The 21,818-nt window shown below is 50.2% G+C and overlaps 3 protein-coding genes across 4 annotated transcripts; 2 read left to right on the forward strand and 1 right to left on the reverse strand.

Annotated features, from left to right (window-relative positions):
• Positions 1 to 1,902: 1,902 nt before the first annotated feature.
• On the reverse strand, positions 1,903 to 8,327 carry Gcc1 (GRIP and coiled-coil domain containing 1). 2 transcript variants are annotated; one of them, XM_026788581.1, is made up of 3 exons: positions 7,896 to 8,327; positions 4,458 to 5,555; positions 1,903 to 3,483 (listed from the first exon to the last, which is right to left on the reverse strand). In XM_026788581.1, the coding sequence occupies exons 2-3, from the start codon at positions 5,487 to 5,489 to the stop codon at positions 2,179 to 2,181; spliced, it is 2,337 nt and encodes a 778-aa protein (XP_026644382.1). In that variant the 5' UTR covers positions 5,490 to 5,555; positions 7,896 to 8,327; the 3' UTR covers positions 1,903 to 2,178. The 2 variants fall into 2 exon arrangements, with proteins under 2 accessions (XP_026644382.1, XP_005365773.1); XM_005365716.2 differs by lacking the exon at positions 7,896 to 8,327 and having other exon boundaries at positions 4,458 to 6,789.
• Arf5 (ADP ribosylation factor 5) lies at positions 7,654 to 10,669 on the forward strand. Its single transcript, XM_005365718.2, has 6 exons — positions 7,654 to 7,810; positions 8,335 to 8,415; positions 8,927 to 9,036; positions 9,390 to 9,461; positions 9,927 to 10,052; positions 10,177 to 10,669. Exons 1-6 carry the CDS (start codon positions 7,744 to 7,746, stop codon positions 10,261 to 10,263), a joined length of 543 nt encoding a protein of 180 aa, XP_005365775.1. The 5' UTR covers positions 7,654 to 7,743; the 3' UTR covers positions 10,264 to 10,669.
• Positions 10,670 to 11,963: 1,294 nt separating this feature from the next.
• Positions 11,964 to 20,153, forward strand: Fscn3 (fascin actin-bundling protein 3). The gene is made up of 7 exons (XM_005365717.2): positions 11,964 to 12,221; positions 13,865 to 14,561; positions 15,268 to 15,386; positions 15,791 to 15,950; positions 16,937 to 17,107; positions 17,493 to 17,698; positions 19,839 to 20,153. Exons 1-6 carry the CDS (start codon positions 12,078 to 12,080, stop codon positions 17,696 to 17,698), a joined length of 1,497 nt encoding a protein of 498 aa, XP_005365774.1. The 5' UTR covers positions 11,964 to 12,077; the 3' UTR covers positions 19,839 to 20,153.
• The last annotated feature ends 1,665 nt before the right edge of the window (positions 20,154 to 21,818 follow it).

A 21,818-nucleotide genomic window follows, 5' to 3' on the forward strand; every position in this document is an offset into this window, starting at 1 on the left:
ACACACACACACACACACACACAAGAAAACATGAAATCAGAGGGGGACTTGTCGAGGATACCAGAGAGAGAGAGAGGGGATGAGAGAAAAGGAACTGGAGACATGATGAAAATGAGTAATTTTCATTATACAAATGTATGAAATGGACAAATTTTTTAAGCACAGCAAGCACTAGTTCTGGAAAAGCAACTGTAGCTATGGATTTTTCTACACTTCCCAGAATCCCCTAGAAATAACAGCAATCACAGGATATCCTACATTTAGAGAAGCAAGGACAAGAAATAAAGGAAGTCTTGTTGTCCTAAGATAACTTTGCAGAGTATCATGAATCCTGATTTTAGGGATAAAGAAGCATTTATAAACAGATTACTCCCAGAGTATGAAGCAGTAACTATGGTAGCATCAAGCCCACACACTAATCCCATTAGAAAACTTTTTCCATTGCAGCTGCCCCCAACCCGCCACACATACATACACACACACACACACACACACACACACACGCACGCACGCACACACACAATTCCAGGCTAAGAAATGTGTTATATGTGAGGCAATGAAAACCTCCTCTCATGTGCTCCTCCCTGGGGTCAAGCTCATGGACCAACATAATGGGATATGATTCGAGCTCAGAGCTCAGTACAAGGAATTCCATATCTAGCTTTTCGTCCACCGTTCACGTTCATAATCTACTTGTGTTCAGATGCAGAGACACCACCATTAAGAAAACACAGTTCAAGTCTCTCAGATTTAATGACCACTGGTATTTCCATAAAGATAACACTTCTGTTCCATTGAAGTCTGCTCATGTAGATAATCAGGTCACCTTTGCCCATCCAAAACATTTTCTTCTGTACCCCAAACCTTCGAAAAACAGATCTCAGTAATACAAATAACAAAAAGATACACACTAACAGTCAAACATTGGTCTTTCCAGTCCAAAGGTCTTTATAACCAGGAAGGGCGGACTAAGCAAAGAACTGGGCAACAGACACCGCTTTGACCTGAGTTTTCTGAGCACTCTCTTTCCTTAAAGAATGAAATTAACCTTTGCCCAGACCCATAGGATGGAAAGTATTTCAGCCAAACTGCGCTTTTCCTGTGAGGGTCATAACAGTCTTTTGGAATCTGCAGCAAATTACCTCCTCTTTCCTGTTCCTGCAAAAGCAAACACAGCTGGGAACAAATCATGGCAGGAATTCCTTGTATCCAAGGAGGCCCCCAGCTTATTGTTGGAATGCTCTGTAAAAAGCGAGGGTTTCATTTCTTTATACAAGTTCAATGTTGATGGGAAGACAGTGAAGTCATCCACTCCGTCTTGAGTTGACCTTGGACAGGCAGCTTAAGCAAGAGAGGTTCCTTTTCAACCCTGTCCTGGCTCAAATCAGATCACTGGGGAAATCTCCAAGGTCACATCGGTGTTCAGGACCCTCTCTAGGATGGTCATAAGTGGTGGGCTGGTTCCTGGAACTGAGGTTCCAAGTTCACGGATGAACTCAATATTCCACAGCCCTTTGGACAAACCGTTACTATTTCAAACTTCCTGGTCTCTTTCTAGCTTGACTTTATGTCCCCAGAAAAATTAGGACAAAAGTGGACCAGACTCTGACAAGGAAAACATACACTGTTACTGTGTATGCTCCAAAGTCAGACGGACTCCTCTGGGAGTCACATTTACTACTAGCTCTGAGCTAGGAGCATAACAAAACATCTCTAAAGACTCTCACCATGCCGGGCGGTGGTGGCGCACGCCTGTAATCCCAGCACTCGGGAGGCAGAGGCAAGCGGATCTCTGTGAGTTCGAGGCCAGCCTGGTCTACCAAGGGAGTTCCAGGACAGGTTCCAAAAGCTACAGAGAAACCCTGTCTCGAAAAGCCAAAAAAAAAAAAAAAAAAAAAAGACTCTCACCGGTTCCCTAGCTTGCACCTCTGCCCCAGCCTCTCTCCCTACCCTGCCCCACATGCACACAGCCGGAAGTACTGCTCAACACCTGCAGTACCCCAAGCCCAAGGACAAAGTTGCATTAATGGCACTTGGCAGAAAATCCCGTCCTACTTTGAACCGTTCTGAGTTCAACACAGTGAAGAAATAAACGAGAATGCGAGAAGAGGCAGGGGAAATCTTAGCCTGCCCTTCCCGCATGAAAGAGGCACAGCGATTCAGGCTGGAGAAGGTATATCATCTCTTGCCAGAAGGCCACCAGCTGCCACCACTTGGGAGTTGCTTTATCACTTGCTTCTCCTCGGGGCTGAAGTGTAAGATAGTCAGGATGGCCGTGAGCGTCTGCTGGCGGCCAAGGCTGTCTGGCAAGGTCAGGAAGCGGTAGATGATGTTTTTGAGATACTCCAGGTTGGCTCCTTCCCTGCTCTGGTCCCTGGCGTTCTTTTCGATGTGGCTCTGGAGGGCTCCGACCTCCTCTCGGTGCCGCTCGCCCTCCTCCAGCAGCCTTTCCTGCAGCTGATGGGCCTCGACCTCCAGCCTGTGTTTCTGCTTCCTCAGTGACGTGATCTCCACTTCCTTCCGGGCCAACTGCTCAGCGTAAAGGAAGAAAGTGGGCTCATTGGCTGCAGCGAGCTGCAGGGCTTGAGTCAGGCTTTCTGAGGAAGCTGTGTCAGCCGGGTCCCCAAGCCCTCCACCACCCAGTCCACCCACAGGGCTTCTGCGTCCCGGCAACCCGGAGGACAAGGCCACGGAACGCAGTTGCTCCAGCTCCAGGTCCTTCTCAGCAAGCACCGCCAGAGCCCGGTCCCGTTGCTTATGCAGCTCCTCCTCCAGTTTCAGCGTGCGGTCCCTGAAGTCCAGCTGGCTATGTTCCAGCTCCTGCCGATGGAGCTGCTGCAGCCGGGCCAGCTCCTGCTTCCAGTCCTCGGCCTCCTGCTGGTGCTGGCTTTCGAGTTCCTCACAGGACAGCCGCAGGGAGATATACTTCTCCTTCAGTTCAGCCAACTGCTCCTGGGCGGCCTCCAGCTCCTTGGCCAGGTTCCCGTCTTTGGTATTCTTGCTCTTGAGCACGACCTGGGCTCGCATCTTGTACCGCTCAAACTCTTCCTTCAGCTGCTTCAGCTCCTGTTGGTAGTAGAGTGCGGTAGCCTTTTCCCCGTCGGCAGCCTCAGAGCTGGGCGTTATCTCAGGGTCACAGAGCTTCTCCACATCCAGGGCCACCTGGCTCTTCCTAGCTGCAACCTGCAGTAGCCTCTTGAGCTTCTCCATCTTATCCTTCAGGACATTGACATCCATACTGGATTCATCCCCGTGGCTGTCGAGAGGGGGCCGGCTAGAGGCCGCCAGGGCCAGGGTTTTGTTCTCCAGGTCCAGCTGCAGAATCCGCTCCTTCAGCTTCTGGATGGCCAGCTGGTCCTTCTGCTTGGCTTTCTCGTAGGTGCCCAGCAGTTCAGACACCTCGGAGATTTGGTTCTCCAGGGCTGCTACCCTTTGCTCTTCTAACTGACACTGCTGGCGGAGCTGGTCCTCTGCAAGGGCTGTCTGCAAAGCAAAGGACAGGTGACCATGCATCCAGAAAAGTCACAAAACCCTACAGTCACCTGGGGGTGGAGGAGCAAGGCAGAGAAGTGAAAGGTCATGGGACTAGGATGGCCTGGAACCGGTGGGAACTGGGCATTTTTAATTGACGTTCCTTTGTATAAGTGCTATTTTTATGATAGTTTTCCATTTTTCATTGAGCTTGAATACAAAGCACTAAATGTACTTTTCACCATGTGCTTCCCGAATTATTTAAAGAAGTCAGGCAGCATTCTTTCCCTCTCCCAACATTCCTGGAAATTCCAAACCAAGCTGGATTCCTGGCTTCATGGAAATGAAACAGGAGTTTTCTAAAGCAGGCAAACCTCAGCCAAAGGCATACACAAGACATTTGTTTCAGGGGGGGGGGGGGTTGCTTCCTTCCGTCCCTCTACCTATACACACGCACTTCTCAAGATCCACACAACCTTGCACTACACAGCTGTCACAATATTGCCTCAACTGGTAAGGTGCCAGCACCCAGAAGCCGAGATATGGCTCTCTGGCTTGGACCCAGAAGTACTCAGAAACTCCTCATCCGGCTGTAAGAACACTACACAAAGCAAGATTTCCTAGGACTCACTGGTTCCATTTTTCAGTTGGCATCAAGCATCAGAGTGCATGCTGGGAATGTGGAGCGGGACTGCAATCCCAGCACCCAAGAGGAGAACAAACACCAGGCAATCCTTGATTGGAGCAACACCCTGATTTAGGTGGGGAGAAGGGTGCCTTTAATCCCAGCACTTGATAGGGAAAGGCAGGCAGATCTCTATGAGTTCAAACCAGACTGGATTAGATCTTCATGAAACACACACACACACACACACACGGGGGGAGGGGGAGTTCTCTATTCTAATGACCAAAGGAGAAAAATAATAAAATCCTGCTATTTCCTAGCCAAGTTAACATGATTGCTTGAAGACTACGAGAATAATTACCTTCCTCATTTCCTGCTGCAATTGTGCCTGGAAATGGCTTTTAAGCCGCACAGCCTCTTGCTGAAGCTCTTGCAGCCGGGGGTCTGGTCGATTCTTCTCATCTCGAATAGCTTGCAGCTCACCTTTCAGCTCCTCGACCTCCCGGGTCAGCTGCTTGGTCTGCAGCTCAAACCCTTCGATCTGATCAGCTGCATATGCCCGCCCTGCCAGTGATTCTCTGGTCTCTTCTAAGCGAAGTTCCAGGTCCTGCCGCTGGGTCCTTTCCTCCTGCAACAGCTTCTGTAGCTCCCGCAGCATCACGGCATGGTCACTCTGCTCCTGGGCACGATCGTGCTGCTGTGTGATCAGGCGGGCTTTGGTTTCTGCTACCTGCTCCTGCAGCCCCTTCAACTCTCCCTCCAGGCGGTCCCTCTCTTCCTCTGCCTTTTTATTGGCGTCCTCTAAGTCCTGTTTCATCTTCTTCTTGTCGGCCAGGTAAGATGCCTCCATACGGGACTTCTCCTGGGTGACTGTAGCCAAGGAGCTAGTCAAAGTAGCCAATTGGGTCTTCAGCTGATGTAGTTTTTTGTCCGTCTCACTACTTGCGGATGGCCCATCCCCACTGCTACTACTGACACCACTCTCTGACCCACTGGCCTCTTCAGACTTTGGAGGAAGAGGTCCACGGGCCATTCTGTCCTCTTCGACCCCAAACTCACCCTTAGTACTTGTAAGACTGGCCGCAGTATCCAAGCTAGTGGCGGTTCCGGTGCTATCCTCACTGTGCGTGGAGCACCGATCATCCACAGAATCAGGTAACGTGAGACCTGGAGGCTGCACACCTGCAAGGCCTACATCCGCCTCGTGGGATACCGACAGTACTTTGATGCTGGCCTCCAGGGCCTCTTTCTCTTTCAGCAGACTTTTATAGGCGCGGACCACATCCTTAAGCCTTGCCTGGTACTGGAGAAGCTGCTTTTTCTGTGTCTCTATGGTCTCCAGCAGGTCCTTTTTGCTTGGGCCACCCCCGAAATTCATCCCAAACTTCTCCATGGGGGTTCTGGAGTGGGTTGCTCCACGTCAGCGTTCTGACAGCCCTGGACAGAGCCGTACAAACATCTAGAAGCGAAACAGAGAGGACCGTCTGGCCGCAGACCACACACCCAGCTGTCCGGGCGCGGGGGGGCGGGTTGAGGGGCCCCGGCGGCCAGGTAAAAGCGCTGTGGAGCCAGGCCGAAGGTGGAAGCCGGTTCCAACCTGGAGGCTGGGCAATCAACGCTGGTCTAGCAGAAGCGCTCAGCCACGGCTCTCCGAAACTGGCCCCGAGGCCGCGCCGCCATAACCGCTCCGCTGGCCACTGCAACCCAGGCCCGCTCCCCTGGGCCCAGGACCGGCCCAGGGTTTACACTAAGCTCGGATCCATCACGATTTCCTAACAACTCCCGGCTGCCCACAGCAGCGCTTCCGGGTCCACTGGAAGTGACGGCGGCCAAACGCCACAGACACCGCCTCCGGTTTGCGTGAGGTGGGCGGGGCTTCTGCAGACAGGGTGTGCTGACAGCCCGGAGAGGGAGGAACCAGCAGGGATAGTTGGGAAAAGCAAAGTCCAGAACACCTGAGCAGTGGTTTGGAGAAGATGCCTAACTTTGCCCTCAAACTACCACCAGTGAGCGACAGGGGGCGACGTCGCACTGCATTTGCCCCCAAATCCCTAACTATTTGGGGCAATGTCTAACATGTCCCTAAACCACAACAGGACTCATACTAGGAAAACAAGGCCAGCAGCACCTAGTTAACATAAAGCATAATAGTTCTCTTCCTTACTTCTGCTTTTAGAGGGGCACTATTAAGCTATAAGGTCCACCTTAAATACCCGTATATGCTGGGGGGGTCTCACAAGAGTTCTTGCTATTTTGTCTTTGCAAAATTCTGTTTAGAGGATCTCATTAGCACCAATTTACAGTTGTGGGAACATACAGTATGGAGAGGTGACTTGTCCAATGTCACTCGGCTACCAAGTTTAGGAATCCTATCTCAGTCCACTTACCAGTGTATAAAGTGCTATGCCAGATAGCACCCCGAAGAAACGTGACCCTGAACCAGACATGCAAACAAGTAAATCCTGTCCTCACACTAGTATGTATGGGTTGTGTGTATGTATGTTGTATGTATGTATGGGTAGTAGTATGTACGGTTGTAGTGGTATAAAAGAGATGGGTTGCCTGTCTAGAGGAAGGACAGATACTCTTAGGAAAAATACGTTGGGGTTTGAAGAATGAATAAAGACTGTGAAGTAAATTCAGATGTGGGAAACCAGCATCAAGGAAAGTGGAAAAGTTTACGAGGACCAAGATCATTCCTAAACAATAGCTTGGGGGGGGGGGGGGCGCGGCGGACACTGAAGAGGCCGGAACAGAGTGGGACCCAACTTTTAAAGGCATTCAGATTTCCATCTTGGGTGACAAAACATTAAAGTATTTTAATCTCAAGGGGACACCTCCGAGGCTCTTGTGGGGCCTGTAAGATGGCTCAGCGGTAAAGGTACTTTCCACCAAGCCCAATGCCCAGACCTGAGTCTACCAGGACCCGCGTGGTCAAAGGAGAGAACATATCCCCACAGGTACTCCTCCGACTCTACACCCCCACATACTAACTCGAAATCAAGGTGGGGAGGGGCTAAAAACAGAAACAGAAAAACGGCTCCTGTGACGTTATGAAGGTACCGAGGGGGAAGGAGTAAGGAGACTCACTCATAAAAAGAGAGATAATAGTGAAATTGGAGCGACAACAGGCATGAAGAAAGTGTTTCTGTTCTAAGGATCTACTCGGGAGGCCAAGGCAGCTCTGTGAGTTCGAGATTAGCCTGGTCTACATGGCAAGTTCAAGGCTACATAGTGACATAGTGGGCATAGTGTCTCAAAACAAAAGAGAATAAGCTACTTTGAGAACCTTTTAAATACATTTTTCGACCCTGTCAAAGCCTTCTTAGGAATGGAAGTCTATGCCTGAAGAATAAAGCAAGCTCCTGCAAGTCTTTGGAGACCCAGAAAGATTCCCTTTCCAATCCCTCGGGCTAGGGGCAAGGATGCCAGGCCTCGCTGGACTTCAGTTCTTCCGCAAACGCGCCTGGGGGCGGGGCCGAGGCGGAACAGGGGGCGGGGCCACGTGACGTCGGGCGGGCCCGGACGCGCGGAGGCGGCGGCGGCGGCGCCTCCTCCTTCTGCTTTTGCGCCCCATCCCCCCCGCGGCCGGCCGGTTCCAGCCCTCACCCCGCGTCCCTGCCCGCGCCCCCGCCCCGGGCCCCACCATGGGCCTCACGGTGTCCGCGCTCTTTTCGCGGATCTTCGGGAAGAAGCAGATGCGGATCCTCATGGGTGAGGCAGATCGAGCGCGCGGCCCGGATGGGGCGCCGGCCCCGCCGCAGCCCTCCCACCCCCGCGTCCCTCCAGCCCCGCTCACCTGGTACCCTGACCCCGAGACACCCCACCGCCAGAGCCTCGGGAGATGCGCTCCTGTGCAGGCCGGGATCTGCGGTGTCGGCCCCGGGCTTGAAACCCGGAGCTGGGGCCTGGGTGGGGTGACGCTTCCTCCGCCCCAGCCCGGCTGTTAAGAAGGGAGGAGGATTCCGCCCTTGGAAACGACTTTTCAAAGGAACGCGGCCTTCCTCCCGGGCCCCCCACCTCCCGAGCTCCTCTCTCTCCTCGGCCACTGGAAGGACAGGAGTTGGCACTCGCCACCCAGTCTGCCCTTAAGGCCCGGAAGGTGGAGAACAGCTCGCACCTGGAGGCTCTCCCGCTCTCCGCCCCCATCACCATCAGCTGGGCAGTCCTTTCCCTTTCCCTGGTCTCTAGAGGGCTCCCTAGCTCCCGTCTCCATTCTGTGCCCCTCTCCGTTGCAGTTGGCTTGGATGCGGCTGGCAAGACTACCATCCTGTACAAACTGAAGTTGGGGGAGATTGTCACCACCATCCCCACCATAGGTGAGTCCGAGAATGAAGCAAGGGTTTGCGGGAGTGGCGCGTCGGGCCTTCTCGAGGTCTGCTCCCAGTTCTACTGAGGCCCTTATCTGTACCTGACCCTGACACCAGATATGGCTACTTGAGAAGTGGGTCACGGTATCTCTGTGTGCCTGCTGGTGCCTGAGGTGTGGACCGTGAGCCTAGCGTATCTGTTGACCTCCGGTCCTTCTGGGTTTTATTCCCATTGGTCGTGGTCATTGCCTTCTGTGTTTGTGTGCCTGTAAAGATCCGAGTGGTGTTTTGTTTTGTTTTGTTTTGTTTGTTTTGTTTCTGTGTAGCCTTGGCTGACCTGGAACTCGCTCTGTAAACCAGGCTGGTCCCAAACTCACAAAGATCCACCTGCCTCAGCCTCCGGAGTGCTGGAATTAAAGGCATGTGCCACCACAGCCTGGCTGATCCAAGTGATTTTAGTGAGTTCCTTTCAGAACTTTTTTTTTTCTTTCTCTCTCTCTCCTCAAAAAATTATCTGCAGGCTTCAATGTGGAAACAGTGGAATATAAGAACATCTGTTTCACAGTCTGGGATGTTGGAGGCCAGGACAAGATTCGGCCTCTGTGGCGGCACTACTTCCAGAACACTCAGGTGGAGTGGAGGCGGAGGGTGGAGGGACAACCCTCAGAAGAGGGCAGTATGGCTCAGGACTGAACTGATGGCTCAGTTCTGGGCCCTCACCCCTCTCTCTTAGTCCTCCTTAAGAACTTAAGGTCGTCCTATTCTGGGAAGCAGGGTTCTAGGACCACACTGTCTAATGTAGCTCTCAAGCAGAACATCTTTTAGCTGTCTCGCTTTGCAGTGGTCTCTGTAGACCGTTAATAGGAATTTACTAGAAGACGAAGATGGATATAACTAAAGATGGGAGAAGTTTGAAGAGGCCAGCTTAGGGCAGGGCGTAGGTGGGAGTGATCTCTCCTGCTTCCTTTCTTCCGCCCACCTAGGGCCTCATCTTCGTGGTAGACAGTAATGACCGAGAGCGGGTCCAGGAGTCAGCTGATGAACTCCAGAAGATGGTAAGCATCTGGATCTGGGAACAGGGCCCTTGGCTTGGGGACAGCATTCTCTGTGGGCGGGGAAAATGAGGTTAAGTTGCTTCTCACCCGGTTTGAACAGGTCTTTTTCTTTTAAATACTTGTGTACCTGAGTCTACGGAGCTGAGGAGAGGGAGAGGTTGTCCACTGGGAAGAGAAACCGTCTCTCACATTTTTGTTGTTGTTGTTATTTTGTTTTGTTTTTTAGTGTTTGGGATTTTTGTTATTTTCACTTAGAGCAGGTTCTTAAATTAGAATGCTTCTGGAGGTAAAATTTAGGGGTTTTGTACTCATAACTGTCCTGTGTTCAACACTAAACTGCACAGTACACTGTGTTTTTCCTACAAAGAAGTTGGCAGTTAGAAACCAGAGCTCCCCTACAATGTAGTCAGTAGGGAACCTGGCACGCCTTGCAGCCCTCGGTCCCACCCTGTCCTCCCCTCTCAGCTGCAGGAGGATGAGCTTCGGGATGCAGTGCTGCTGGTGTTTGCCAACAAGCAGGACATGCCCAACGCCATGCCTGTGAGCGAGCTGACTGACAAGCTGGGGCTCCAGCACTTGCGTAGCCGCACGGTAAGGATCTGGTCCCGTTTGCACTGGGTCCAGCCTTTCCTCCGGAGCCCCAGGCTGGACAGGGGTATAAAGTTATCCTGGTCTACCCTGGTGCTGATCTACTTCTCTCTCTCTCTTCCTACAGTGGTACGTCCAGGCCACCTGCGCTACCCAAGGCACAGGCCTGTATGATGGGCTGGACTGGCTGTCCCATGAGCTGTCAAAGCGTTAGCCAGCCAGGGGCAGGCCCCTGCTGCCCGGAAGCTCCCGCGTGCATCCCGGGATGACCAGACTCCCGGACTCCTCAGGCAGTGCCCTCCCTTCCCACTCTTCCCCCCCACAGACAGGTCTCTGCTCCTGCTCCTGCCTGCATGTTTTCTCTTGTCGCTGGAGCCTGGAGCCTTGCTCTCTGGGTGCAGAGGGCTCTGCTCTCCTGCCTGCTGGGACCTGTGGAAGGGCTTCCTGGCCAAGGCCCCCTCCAACAGGGGAGGAGCAGGGATCTGGATTTAATTTCATTTATTTTCTGTTTCGGGTGTACCCTTGGGGCCAGGTTTGGGGGGAGGAGAGTGAGGGCTCCGGGTGGTGCTATGATGTGGAACTGGATATTGAGTAATAAATTTGATGTGGTTTGTACCCGGTGTTTGTCTGTAGCCTGGAAGTTGGGAAGCTGAGTTACTCTGGGTACAAAAGGACAATGTGGGAGAGGTTCAAAGCAGCTGAAGTTGTGAGGTCAACACACACGTAAGCCCTTTTCTTCCTCAGCGTCTCCCTGTGGTGTTTTCAGGGGAGGAAAGCCATTTCTTTCTCAATTCTAAGGACTGAAATCCACCTTTCTCATTCCACAAACCACAGAATCTTTTTCTTACCTCTTACCTAGCTACTTAGCAGTTCTTCGTGGTAGCTTTGTACACAGAGGAGAAATGGACATTAAAAAGATAGGTCCCAAGACACTCTTAAGAAAAATGATCGACGTGGTCTGAAGCCGTCCCCAACAGCATGCGTGTTTAAAACTACCCAGATGACTCCAGCACGGGGCGGCATCTATTAGCCTTATTTTACAGAACACCAGTGAGCCTTTGCTGGGGACCACCGGGATGCTGTACCTAGGAAGGCCATGGAAAACACGAGGGCTCTGGGCTATTCTCCAAGCAAGGTTGATTGCCCGTTTCCCTGTGGAGCCCAATGAAGCTTAAATGAGACCTGTTGTCCCACCATTTCTTTTTACGTAACTCTTCTCATGTTTTCAGTTTGTCTAGGCTCTTGACGGAGGTTTCCTCCTTGAGCTTTGCAGGAAGTGATCCAGCAGAGCCTTCTGGTGGGTGGGGCCGGTATCCTTTCCCGGCAGATCTGGCTTTCTGCCCAGCCCGTTCACCTGTAACACAGCTGGACTTGGCAAAGCACAGTGCTGGAGTGCCCTTACCTAGGCCATTTTTTCCGAGGCTTTAAAGTCAGAAGAGTAGTTTCATCCTTGATGGTTATGTTTCCATTTTCTGCACCTTCACTGCGAAGTACTTTCCAAAACAGCTTGACCTTGTCCTCCCAAGATTGCTAAAAGACCAATAGATTTTTCTTGGCTGACTTGGACTTGAAAGAAAGGAAGGAAACTTGAGCCACAGAGAGCCAAGCAGAACCCCCTTGTTAGGAAGCAAATAGATTGATTCCTATCTTGTTACTAAGAAAGGTAGGGACTAGCCTGCAGTCGCAGGTTGCAGTACTGATTCCCAGTCTAAACATACCTCATTGCTTGGAGTTGGTCAGGAAGACATACCGAAAGCTCTGGGCCTACTTCCTTTGGCCCATGGATTGATACTACTAGGCCAGTGCCCTTTCCCCACTGTGGTGGGATAAAAGGCAGCCTTTAAAGTCACAATGCTCCCGGGTCACAGAGGTGCTGGGCCCTAGGCCAGACCTCTGCCTGGGAAGTTTCCTCTGGGAACGGCTTCTGGTGGGTACTACGGGCCTTATTCCGGGCCATATGGCCTGTGGGACCTCACCACTGGGGGGAAGCCTGGGCCGGACAGAGTTATCACCTGTGGCACTGGCCCCATGGCTGAGGTGGAGTGGATACACAGACATCCAAAGGCCGAGGACCTAAGGGTTGGGCTCATCAGCTGGGCAGGAACCTACCTCACCTTTGGAGCATTTAACAGTACAGTCACAGCTACTGCAAAGAGTTTGGGCAGGAGACAGGTAACAAGGCAAACCTGGACTAGAACCAATTTTTTTTAGTGCTGTGTGTGTGTGTGTGTGTGTGTGTGTGTGTGTGTGTGTGTGTGTTGCATGTTGCATTCCCGTCCTAATCACCGGCATAGTCTCTGCTGTTGCAAGCCGAAACACTTCTACACCAGGCTTTTGTTCATTGATTGTCATTGTTCCGTCTTCCAAAACCGTTTCCCTAAGATATGAAGTGTCAGCTTTGGCCTAGCTGCTCCGCCTCCAGTGTTTCCTACCCTCCATCCCAGCACAAAGCAGAGAGGAGGGGAGTCCAGGCTGGAAAGCAGAACCAGGCATCCGGAGGAAGCTGGACTATAGTACAAGACCCATGTTTCTGTTCTGGAAAAAGTAATGCAATATTTTAAAGTGCTTGCTGACTTGGACTCTGTTTTAGAGATAAAATAGGAGCAAAGTCTTCTCCTTTACGACCAAATTTCTCTCAGTGTACCTAACTATTGTTCAACTTCTGTACCTAGAGTCAGGATGCTTTCTTGCACTTCTGTTGGAGAGATGGACCCTGCTGGTGGAGGTTCTGAGTACTGTGCCATCCAGGGTCTGTAGCAAGGTGAAAGAAATAAAACAAAGTAAAATTGAAGGATGGAGCAGGGGAAAGAGAGGAAGGTTTTGCTTTTCCGAGGTGTGAATATAGAATATTCCATGGGTTCTGCATGTATGTGTGTGTGTGTGTGTGTGTGTTTATGTATACAAGCACAGACGTGAGGTCAGGACAACTTTCCACCTTAAAGTGATCTCTTGGTTTTCCCTACGCTGTGTGCTCTAGGCCGTCTGGCCCATGAGCTTCCAGGAGAGTCTCCTGTCTCTATCTCCAATTTTGTCTTAGGAGTGCAGGGATTTATAGGTGCTTGCCACTGTGTCTAGTTATTTTTAGTTATTACATTTTATATATTCATGTGTGTGTGTGTGTGTGTGTGTGTGTGTGTGTGTGTGTGTGTGTGTGTTCATCCACATATCTGTACCATGGCACACATGCAGAGGTCGGAGGACAACTTACAGGGGTCGGTCAGTTCGTTCTCTTCTTCCACCAAGTGGGACCCGGGGATCAAACTCAGATCATCAGGCTTGGCAACAAGTGCCTTTACCCACTGAGCCATCTCACCAGACGGCATCTAGCTTTTTAAATGTGGATTGTTAAATGTGAGCTAGACCTCAGGCTGTCAAGTTTTCGAGGCAAGTGCTTTTACACTGAGCTATCTCTCTGGCCCCCACTGGGTCTTAAGAAGTCCTGGGACTCTGGAGGTGGACAACCCAGAACACTGTCTTGTTGTTGTATCTTTTGTTTATTTTGTTTTGCGAGAGACTCCCACTATGTATCCCAGGCTGGTGTAGAACTGGCTCTGCAGACCAAGCTGACCTTGAACTCACCAAGATCTGTCTCCCTCTGCCTCCTGAGTGCTGGAATTAAAGACAGGCACCACTGCCCCCCCCCCAGCTCAGAAATCCTTTTCATTGTTAATTGAGCAAGTAGAGTGTCCATAGCAAGGAGATGCCAAGACAGGTATGGGCAGGAAGGTGACTAGTCATGTTGGAGGTGCTGATGGCACCAAGAGTTGTGGTTGCCAGTTGTTGACACACCTCCCTCATCCTCCCGACACCTCCAGACCTGGGAGCTCCTGGTGAGCAATGAACATGACGCGCAGGCCGTGATACGACTGAAGAGCTTGCAGGGCCTCTATCTGCTGTGTGAAGCTGATGGTACTGTGTGCTATGGCAGGCCAAGGACTAGCCACCACGGATGCTTCCTGCTCCGTTTCCACCGCAATGGCAAGTGGACGCTCCAGTGTATCATCTCTGGTCGTTATCTGGAGTCTGACGGTGAGGTTGTATTCTGCAACTCCAGGGTCCTCTCCGCTTACCATATGTGGACCCCTAGACCGGCCCTGCATGTCCATGTGATCCTCTACAGCCCCACCTACCGCAGCTATGCCCGAGCTGACCACACTGTGGGCCGAATCTGGGTTGACGCAGCAGTCCCCTGCCTAGAGGAATGTGGTTTCCTGTTACATTTCCACGATGGATGCTACCACCTGGAGACTTCAACACACCATTTCTTGTCTCATGTAGACCGGCTGGTCCCTCACCGCTCATCAAAGACAGCTTTCCACATGCAAGTGCGGCCTAGGGGGCTTGTGGCACTGTGCGATGGAGAAGGAGGTACATTATATCCACAGGGCACACATCTACTCCTGGGCCTGGGCTCCAGTCCTATAAGGGGTGAGGAGTGGTTCATCTTACAACACTTCCCAACCTGGGTCAGCCTGAAGTCAAAGACACGGAGGTTCATCTCAGTCGTCTACGGCAAGTACTGGGTCCGATGCCGCCGTGGGACAGAGGGGGCGGGGCAGGTGCTAAAAGGAAGAAACTGTCGGGGTGTGTCCTAGTTCTCTTTCTGTTGCTGCGGTAAACACCGTGCTCAAAAGCAACTTGGGGAGGAGAGGGTTTTTGTTGTTGTTTTGTTCTGTTTGGTTTGTTTAACTTCCATGTTCCGAAGCAGCCCTGAGGGAAGTAAGGACAGGAACTCAAGCAGAAACTCAGAGAAACAGTGCTTACTAGCTTGCTCCCATGACTGGTCCAGTTTGCTTTCTTATACTATCCAGGACCATTTATTTGCCCACAGTGGGCTGGGCCCTGGGCTCTTCCACATCAATTATCAATCAAGAAAGTGTTCCTAACAGACTTCCCTACAGGTAATCTGATGGAGACAAGCCCTCAATAAGTTTCCCTATTTCCAGATGACACTAAGCTTGTGTCAAGGCAACACACTAACACAGGACAAGCAAGATATTTTAAACCTAGTCATAAGAAAGAGCCTGAGCCCCCAAAGAGACCTCTGGGGAGGCAGACTAACAGATAGAGATAAGCCTTTAAGAGAAAGTTGCCTGGGCTTCTCCAGATTATTATGATCTAGGTTGAGGAAGGAAAACTACAGGGAAACCCGACGGTAGGCATGGAGAAGGGTCTGGGACTGAGCTGAAAAGCCCGCTTGTGTGGACTTCCTCTCTAGATGCTGAGGTGTGTGCAGCCTCTGAGCGCTTGACCCCAATGTCCTTGTTCCAGTATGAATGTGACAGCGCAAGCCTTACCTTACAACTCCGTTCAGCCAATGGCTACTACCTAGCCCAGGTGAGACTGGTTCCATGTTTGCCTTACAAAGAGGTGCTGAGGGGCTGGAGAGATGGCTGCTCTTCCAGAGGACCTGAGTTCAGTTCCTAGCACCTCCATGGTGACGCAGAAACATCTGTAGTTCCAGTTACAGGGGATGGGACGCCATCTCTGGGCTCCATAGGCACCAGGCATGTGGTACATAGACATACAAGTTAAAACAGTCATACAAATAAATAAATCAAAAATTATGATTTTTAAGACCATTTAAAAAGAGATTTTTGAAGGCATAGTCCAGAAGATTACAGAGGCTGGGGAGGGGGAAGATATAGGAATTGGGCCCAGGACTAAAATTGAAAAAAAAAAAAAAAAAAGCTGAGGTTGTTAACCTTCCTCCTGGTGTCTGGTCCCCACATTCTCTCCAGAGGCGCCACAGGGCCATCATAGCGGACGGGTACCCCCAGGAATCTAACACCTTCTTCCGTGTGCACTGGAATTGTGGCAAAATCATCCTGCAGTCCTCCAGTGGGCGTTTCCTGAGCATTGCATCCAATGGCCTGTTGATGGCAAATGCCAACATCCCAGGTGAGCCGAGCCACTCTTCTCCCGGGCTAACCCACGCCAGGGATTCTGCAAGAGCAGGCTCTCACATGTGGACGGGGAGAGAGAGGATGCATGTGGAGGTCAGAAGCCTCAGGAATCCGTTCTCTTTGTTCCCCTCTCTTGTGGGTTCCAGGGATTGAACGCAGGTCGCTAGGCTTCTGTGGCAAGTGCTTTTATCTACTGAGCCACTTTTTTAAAAAAGGTTTTGGAAGCAGTGAGTTGACATCAGAAGGTTTGGATCTGGGTTTAGTTGCTAAGTGCTTATTGCTGGAACAGACCCTCTTTGAGCTTCAGGTTTAAAGTCCCTGACAAGGATTCTATTCTGCTGCTTCACAGAGTTGAGGTGGGGATTAAATCAATTAACACATCCCAAAGAAAGAATATGTAGATTTCTTGTGCTCCATGCTCTGCTGAGTGCCCCGGCAAACATTCACAAGCACCTAGTGTAAGACCTGGCACATAGCCAGCGTTAGGTAAAGGTTAAAATACAGACAACGTTCTGGGGCTAGAGTGATTGACAGCTCGGTGAGGAGAGCACTTGGGACAGCAGTGTGAAGACCTGAGCTCTGATTCCTCAGCTCGCACATAAAATGCTGGATATGGTGTGGGTGCCTATCACCTAAGCGCTGGAGAGGAGAGGGCAGAGGTAAAGAATTGCTGAGGCACGCTAGCTGCTAACCTTCAGGAAAAACACTGAGTTATACAGTCAGTCAGAAGCCCTACCTCAGGGGATAAGGCAGAGAGAGTGATGGAGCGGGCCACTCTCCTCTGGCCTCCGTGTACACACACACACACACACACACACACACGGGGGGGGGGAGAGAGAGAGAGAGAGAGAGAGAGAGAGAGAGAGAGAGATGCTGCCGTAATCCTTAGGTGTCCTTCATCCTTCATGCTCCTTTTCTTCCCCCTGGAAAGCCCCTAGAGAGACCCAACCTATCCAGATAATGCCTCCCTGTTTCTTTCAGGCCCCAATGAGGAACTGGAGATTCGATTTGCCAATCGCCCGTTTCTCATCTTAAGAGGGCGGTATGGGTATGTGGGCTCCTCCTCAGACCGGGACCTGATTCAGTGCAACATGGATCAGCCTGACTGCATTCACCTTCTGCCCTGCCGCCAGGGCATCTACCACTTTCAGGGTGAGTGGTTCCTCTTCCCCACCCAGAGACCCTGACCCAGGCCAGCCTCTGTCCCAGGCAGGGCTTAGAAACCTGCCACCCCGGACACTACTCATCATAAACACAGGATTTCAGTTTGTTTTCATACTTCAAGGCTCCAGGGTGGCTTAGCAGAATAGGAATCAGTGAGGTTCCCAGGGGTTCTTCTGCATTTGTCTAGAAGGATCTACTAAAGCAGGCAGGATACGATCCCCGCAGGAAGGCGGGGGAGGGGAGCGGAGAGAGAGGAGGCGGGGACGGGGGGGGGGGGGTGGTATTGCACGTCTCAGAGAACTCCCCTTGGAGGTTTCAGTGCTTAGAAAACTGCTTTCCAAATGGTCGACTGACGTAGTTCTTCCCTCCCCAGCACAGGGCGGATCCTTCTGGTCAATAACATCTTTTGGCACCTTCCGCCCTTGGGGAAAATTCGCCCTCAACTTCTGTATAGAACTTCAGGGGAGCAACTTGCTCACGGTGCTGGCGCCCAACGGCTTCTACATCCGAGCAGACCGAAGTGGCACACTATTGGCAGACAGTGGAGACATTACCAAAGAATGTATCTGGGAATTTTAGGTAAGGAAGAGTGGTGTCAGTCAGGGAAGCAGGAGCTGGGGCGCAAGAGGAGAACGGAAGTGGGTGGGGAGACTTGTGGTCCAAAGACCAGAATGTAGGAATGGGCTCGCTTCTGTCCAGGAGCTGACCAACTCCAGGCATTTATTCCACATCCCCACCGTTCCTTACAGACTTCTAAACCGGGTCTTGCTAGGGAGGGAAGAAAAGCATCAGGCATCGTGTCTGGGTTTCTTAATGCTTTGTTGTTTTGACTTAGGGGTCTACAAGCAGGCCTGGGTGCCTGTGTCTCCTTTAAGATGTAGAATTTTACCCCATTTTGGGGGAAAATGTTTGTAGATAGGGAGGCACATTTCCGTTCTTACCCCCATGGTTTATCTCCAGCCCTGATTCTTCTCTGAAATGTCAACCTCATTTCTCTCCAACTTGACTGATTTCAACCTTCTCGTCCTTCTAACCAGCATGACTAATTCTCTCCCATAGTCCTCCTCTTCCATGCCATTGCTCCCAGCCTGACCCTACTGTCCTTCCAGATGGTCACGGTCAAAGCCTCCTCTCTAACCCCCTTTAGCTGCCTTTATCGAACTGTACAAACTCTTGGGTGCTTCCCCACCGAAGTCTCTTGAGCACACTCTGTTTCATAGTTACCACCATCAGTCTAGGTACCGCTGTCGTTGCCCCCCAGCAACAGTCCCTGTCCCCAGATTCATCCCCATCCAGTCTCCCAGTCTCTTCTGCACACAAAGTCTTTTTTTTTTTTTTTTTTGGTTGGTTTGGCTTTTTGGTTAGGTTTGGTTTTTTAAGGTAGGGTTTCTCTATGTAGCTCTAGCTGTTCTGGAATTCACTCTGTACACCAGGCTGGCCTCGAACTCACAGAGATCCTCCTGCCTCTGCCTCCCAAGTGCTGGGATTAAAGGCATACACCACCATTGCCTAGCCTGCCTACCAAGTTTATTTTTATTTTTTATTTATTTACTTATTTATTTTTATGATTTTCGAGACAGGTTTCTCTGTAGTTTTTGGTGCCTGTCCTGGAACTAGCTCTTATAGACCAGGCTGGCCTCGATCTCACAGAGATCCGCCTGCCTCTACCTCCCGAGTACTGAAATTAATGGTGTGTTGTGCTACCACCGCCCGGCATCCAAGTTTATTTTAACATGCTGCTTCTGGTTTTCCCACCCTTTCAGAGGCCCCATTTTCTTGCCTCGGAAAGTCAAATGAACTTTATAGAAAGTACTGTAGGTTTGCTGTTGTTCCTGCTGTTATTGTCATCTAGCCCAGGCTGGCCCTTGACTTCCTTCATAGTCAGGGATGACTTTGAATTCAGGATCCTCCTTCCTCGACCTCCTGAGTGCAGGTTGATTACAGGCAAACCCTACCACGTCTGGTTCTATGTGGTGCTGGAGATGGAACCCAGGGCTTCACAAACACCAGGCAAGTATTCTTCTAGTTAGAATTGTGACCTTAGAGAAATTGCTTTCACACTTCAAGACCTCTGTTTCCTTGCGTGTGAAGTGGAAGTAATCTACATCATAGGTATATAAGGCTAAGAGCCAATCAGAAACTAACCATAGAGACCCTCGGTGTATGTTCAGTCTTCTCTGCATAGTCTACAAGGGCCCAAACTGAGAAAAATAAAATGAAATCCCATCAGGCCATTAAGAGTTTGGTTTGGCTCTTTCCAAGCCCCACGTCCTAGCAGACGATGCGCTGTAGAGCATAAGAGCCCAGTCCTAGTCAAAGCCTGTCCCTTGAAGGGCAAACCAGACTATGGTTTTGACCTTGGAGGGAATTGTGAGGGATACCTAACATAGAAAATGCTCTGTGTGACCTCTACCACATCCTCATTCTATCAGAAGTCAGTGACTCGGTTTAATTTCTTAGTAAAGAGGGGCTGATGCTTAGCATTATGGGAGGCCCTGGGTTCGATGCCAGCACTGAAACAAGACAAGACAAATACACAAAAGGACAAGTTCTTAGTAAATGCTTTCTTGTTAACTGCACAGCCTTTCTCTGAACTCTGATGGGGGTTTTAGTTTTTCCTATAAATTCATCTCACACTTATTTAATGTTTATCCTCACCCAGAAAGGTATAAATTGCTTCATTCTTTCTCCTCTTGTCCGTTTCCTCTTCCTTCTCCAGGTCAATGGGACGCTGCCTGCCAAACTCTAAATCCCCCAGGCCTCCAGGAACAATGTCTAGCTAAACAGGACAGAGGACCCCGAGTCAAGATCCAAGAGAAGAATACGTGTTGTACAATTTTTCCTCCTGAGTTTAGCAAAACACCTGTTTCAAGCGACAATACATCACGACAGGCCACCCCCAAGACCCGTATGTGCATCTGACTCAAAGAACATATGTGTGTCTGGTTTGGGAGACATAGGGTCCAGACTACCACATTTTCTCTCAGGGTAGAATGTGCATACACATGAGAATGCCATGAAGGTGGACGGGGAACTATGAGGAAGGAAGAGGAGGTCTGATGGGAGGGGCCAAGAGAAGGGAGGGGGAGGACAGGAGAAGGGCAAATGGCGCAGGTGTTCTCTCATATGTGGGAGTTAGATGTAAATATGCACTCAAACATACATACACATGCATGGCTATGTGACATGAGGGCAGAAAGGGAAGGAAAGAGTTCAGGGCTAGCCTGGTCTACAGAGCTAGCTCCAGGACAGCTAGGACTACTCATAGAAACCGTGTCTTGGAAAAAAAAGAATAAAGAAAAAGAAAAAAAAGTGCCGGGCGGTGGTGGCGCACGCCTTTAATCCCAGCACTTGGGAGGCAGAGGCAGGCGGATCTCTGTGAGTTCGAGACCAGCCTGGTCTACAGAGCGAGTTCCAGGACAGGCTCCAAAGCCACAGAGAAACCCTGTCTCGAAAAACCAAAAAAAAAAAAAAAAAAAAAAAAGTAAGGGGAGTACAAGTGAAGAAGAGAACAGAACAAATGTGTGTGCATGATATATATATGTATGTATATATATACATACATATATATATACGTGTATATATATATATATACACATGCATAAAGTATCCAAATAAAATACACTATTTAACTGGACATGGTGATGAATACCTATAGTTCAGTACTCAGGAGGCTAATAAAGTTTCAGGCCAATTTCCAATTTAGGCTACACTGTGGGACCCTGTAAAAACCATACACACATACACACACAACACAAACCACACATGCATTATTTTGAATACTAGCTAAAAATAATAGAAAAGAAGAAACGAGTATGTGTCAGGTTGAGGGTCAAAGACTGTCTCCCCAGGATGCTGTAAATTCTACACAAAAAATAGAAAGGCCAGGAATTTGAGAGAGCAAAAGAGGAGGTACTTGGGAGAGTTTAGAAGTAGAAAAAGTAAGGGAAATGATGTAATTATATTAATTTCAAAAAAATTTAAAATAAAAAATCTTGTACCCGTCTCATATTTAAATAAAAAGTGCTCTGAATTTGAGAAAGGGGGGATTGGAGGGAAGAAATGATGAAAATAATGTATTCATATTACAATTTCAAAAAACAGACTATTGTAAGAATGCCTTCTAGGTTTCGAACAAATGAAAGAATGTTCCTCTTAGGAACATGGGTGCCGGCATTGGCACCTATGTTCACCCTGCCATCCCTTGCTCCCCCTGACTGTTCACCCAGCCTCCTTGAACTATCATTAGCTTCGATACAGTGAAGTAAGTCGGAGCAGTGTGATTCCCTCCCCATTGCTCACCTCTGCAGGCAGCTAGAGTGCTTGACCTGAGGGCCCATAACTCATGGGCAGAGCTCAGCCTCGTACTCAGATGTGACTAATGTCTACTGCTCTTGCCGTCAAAGCAGGACCTACAGGAATGTATGCCTGTCTTGCACTCCCTTCATTACTTTAGCCTTTACCTCCCTCCCACTTGTCCTGTTAATGTTTTAATTCGCATAGACATTCATTTAGAAAGGAGTAGTTTTTATCGCTGTCATAAAACAAAACCCAAATCACTTGCTGCTAAATACAAAGTGACTACAAAAATAAGCACTATAAGCCGGGTGGTGGTGGCGCACGCCTTTAATCCCAGCACTCGGGAGGCAGAGGCAGGCGGATCTCTGTGAGTTCGAGACCAGCCTGGTCTACAGAGCTA

Source organism: Microtus ochrogaster, unplaced genomic scaffold (genome assembly GCF_000317375.1).
Source record: "Microtus ochrogaster isolate Prairie Vole_2 unplaced genomic scaffold, MicOch1.0 UNK4, whole genome shotgun sequence".
Lineage (NCBI taxonomy): Eukaryota > Metazoa > Chordata > Mammalia > Rodentia > Cricetidae > Microtus > Microtus ochrogaster.

What these genes read in the sequence shown, in the direction of transcription:
- Gcc1 (XM_026788581.1), bottom strand. Translation starts at nt 5,489, where the DNA reads ATGGAGAAGTTTGGGATGAATTTCGGGGGTGGCCCAAGCAAAAAGGAC. An exon ending in TGCAGCAGGAAATGAGGAAG is followed by an intron (nt 3,484 to 4,457) that starts GTAATTATTCTC and finishes TTTGCTTTGCAG; the next exon opens with ACAGCCCTTGCAGAGGACCA.
- Arf5 (XM_005365718.2), top strand. Translation starts at nt 7,744, where the DNA reads ATGGGCCTCACGGTGTCCGCGCTCTTTTCGCGGATCTTCGGGAAGAAG. An exon ending in CTGATGAACTCCAGAAGATG is followed by an intron (nt 9,462 to 9,926) that starts GTAAGCATCTGG and finishes CTCCCCTCTCAG; the next exon opens with CTGCAGGAGGATGAGCTTCG. An exon ending in AGCACTTGCGTAGCCGCACG is followed by an intron (nt 10,053 to 10,176) that starts GTAAGGATCTGG and finishes CTCTTCCTACAG; the next exon opens with TGGTACGTCCAGGCCACCTG.
- Fscn3 (XM_005365717.2), top strand. Translation starts at nt 12,078, where the DNA reads ATGGCTGAGGTGGAGTGGATACACAGACATCCAAAGGCCGAGGACCTA. An exon ending in AGAGTTTGGGCAGGAGACAG is followed by an intron (nt 12,222 to 13,864) that starts GTAACAAGGCAA and finishes CGACACCTCCAG; the next exon opens with ACCTGGGAGCTCCTGGTGAG. An exon ending in GGCAAATGCCAACATCCCAG is followed by an intron (nt 15,951 to 16,936) that starts GTGAGCCGAGCC and finishes TGTTTCTTTCAG; the next exon opens with GCCCCAATGAGGAACTGGAG.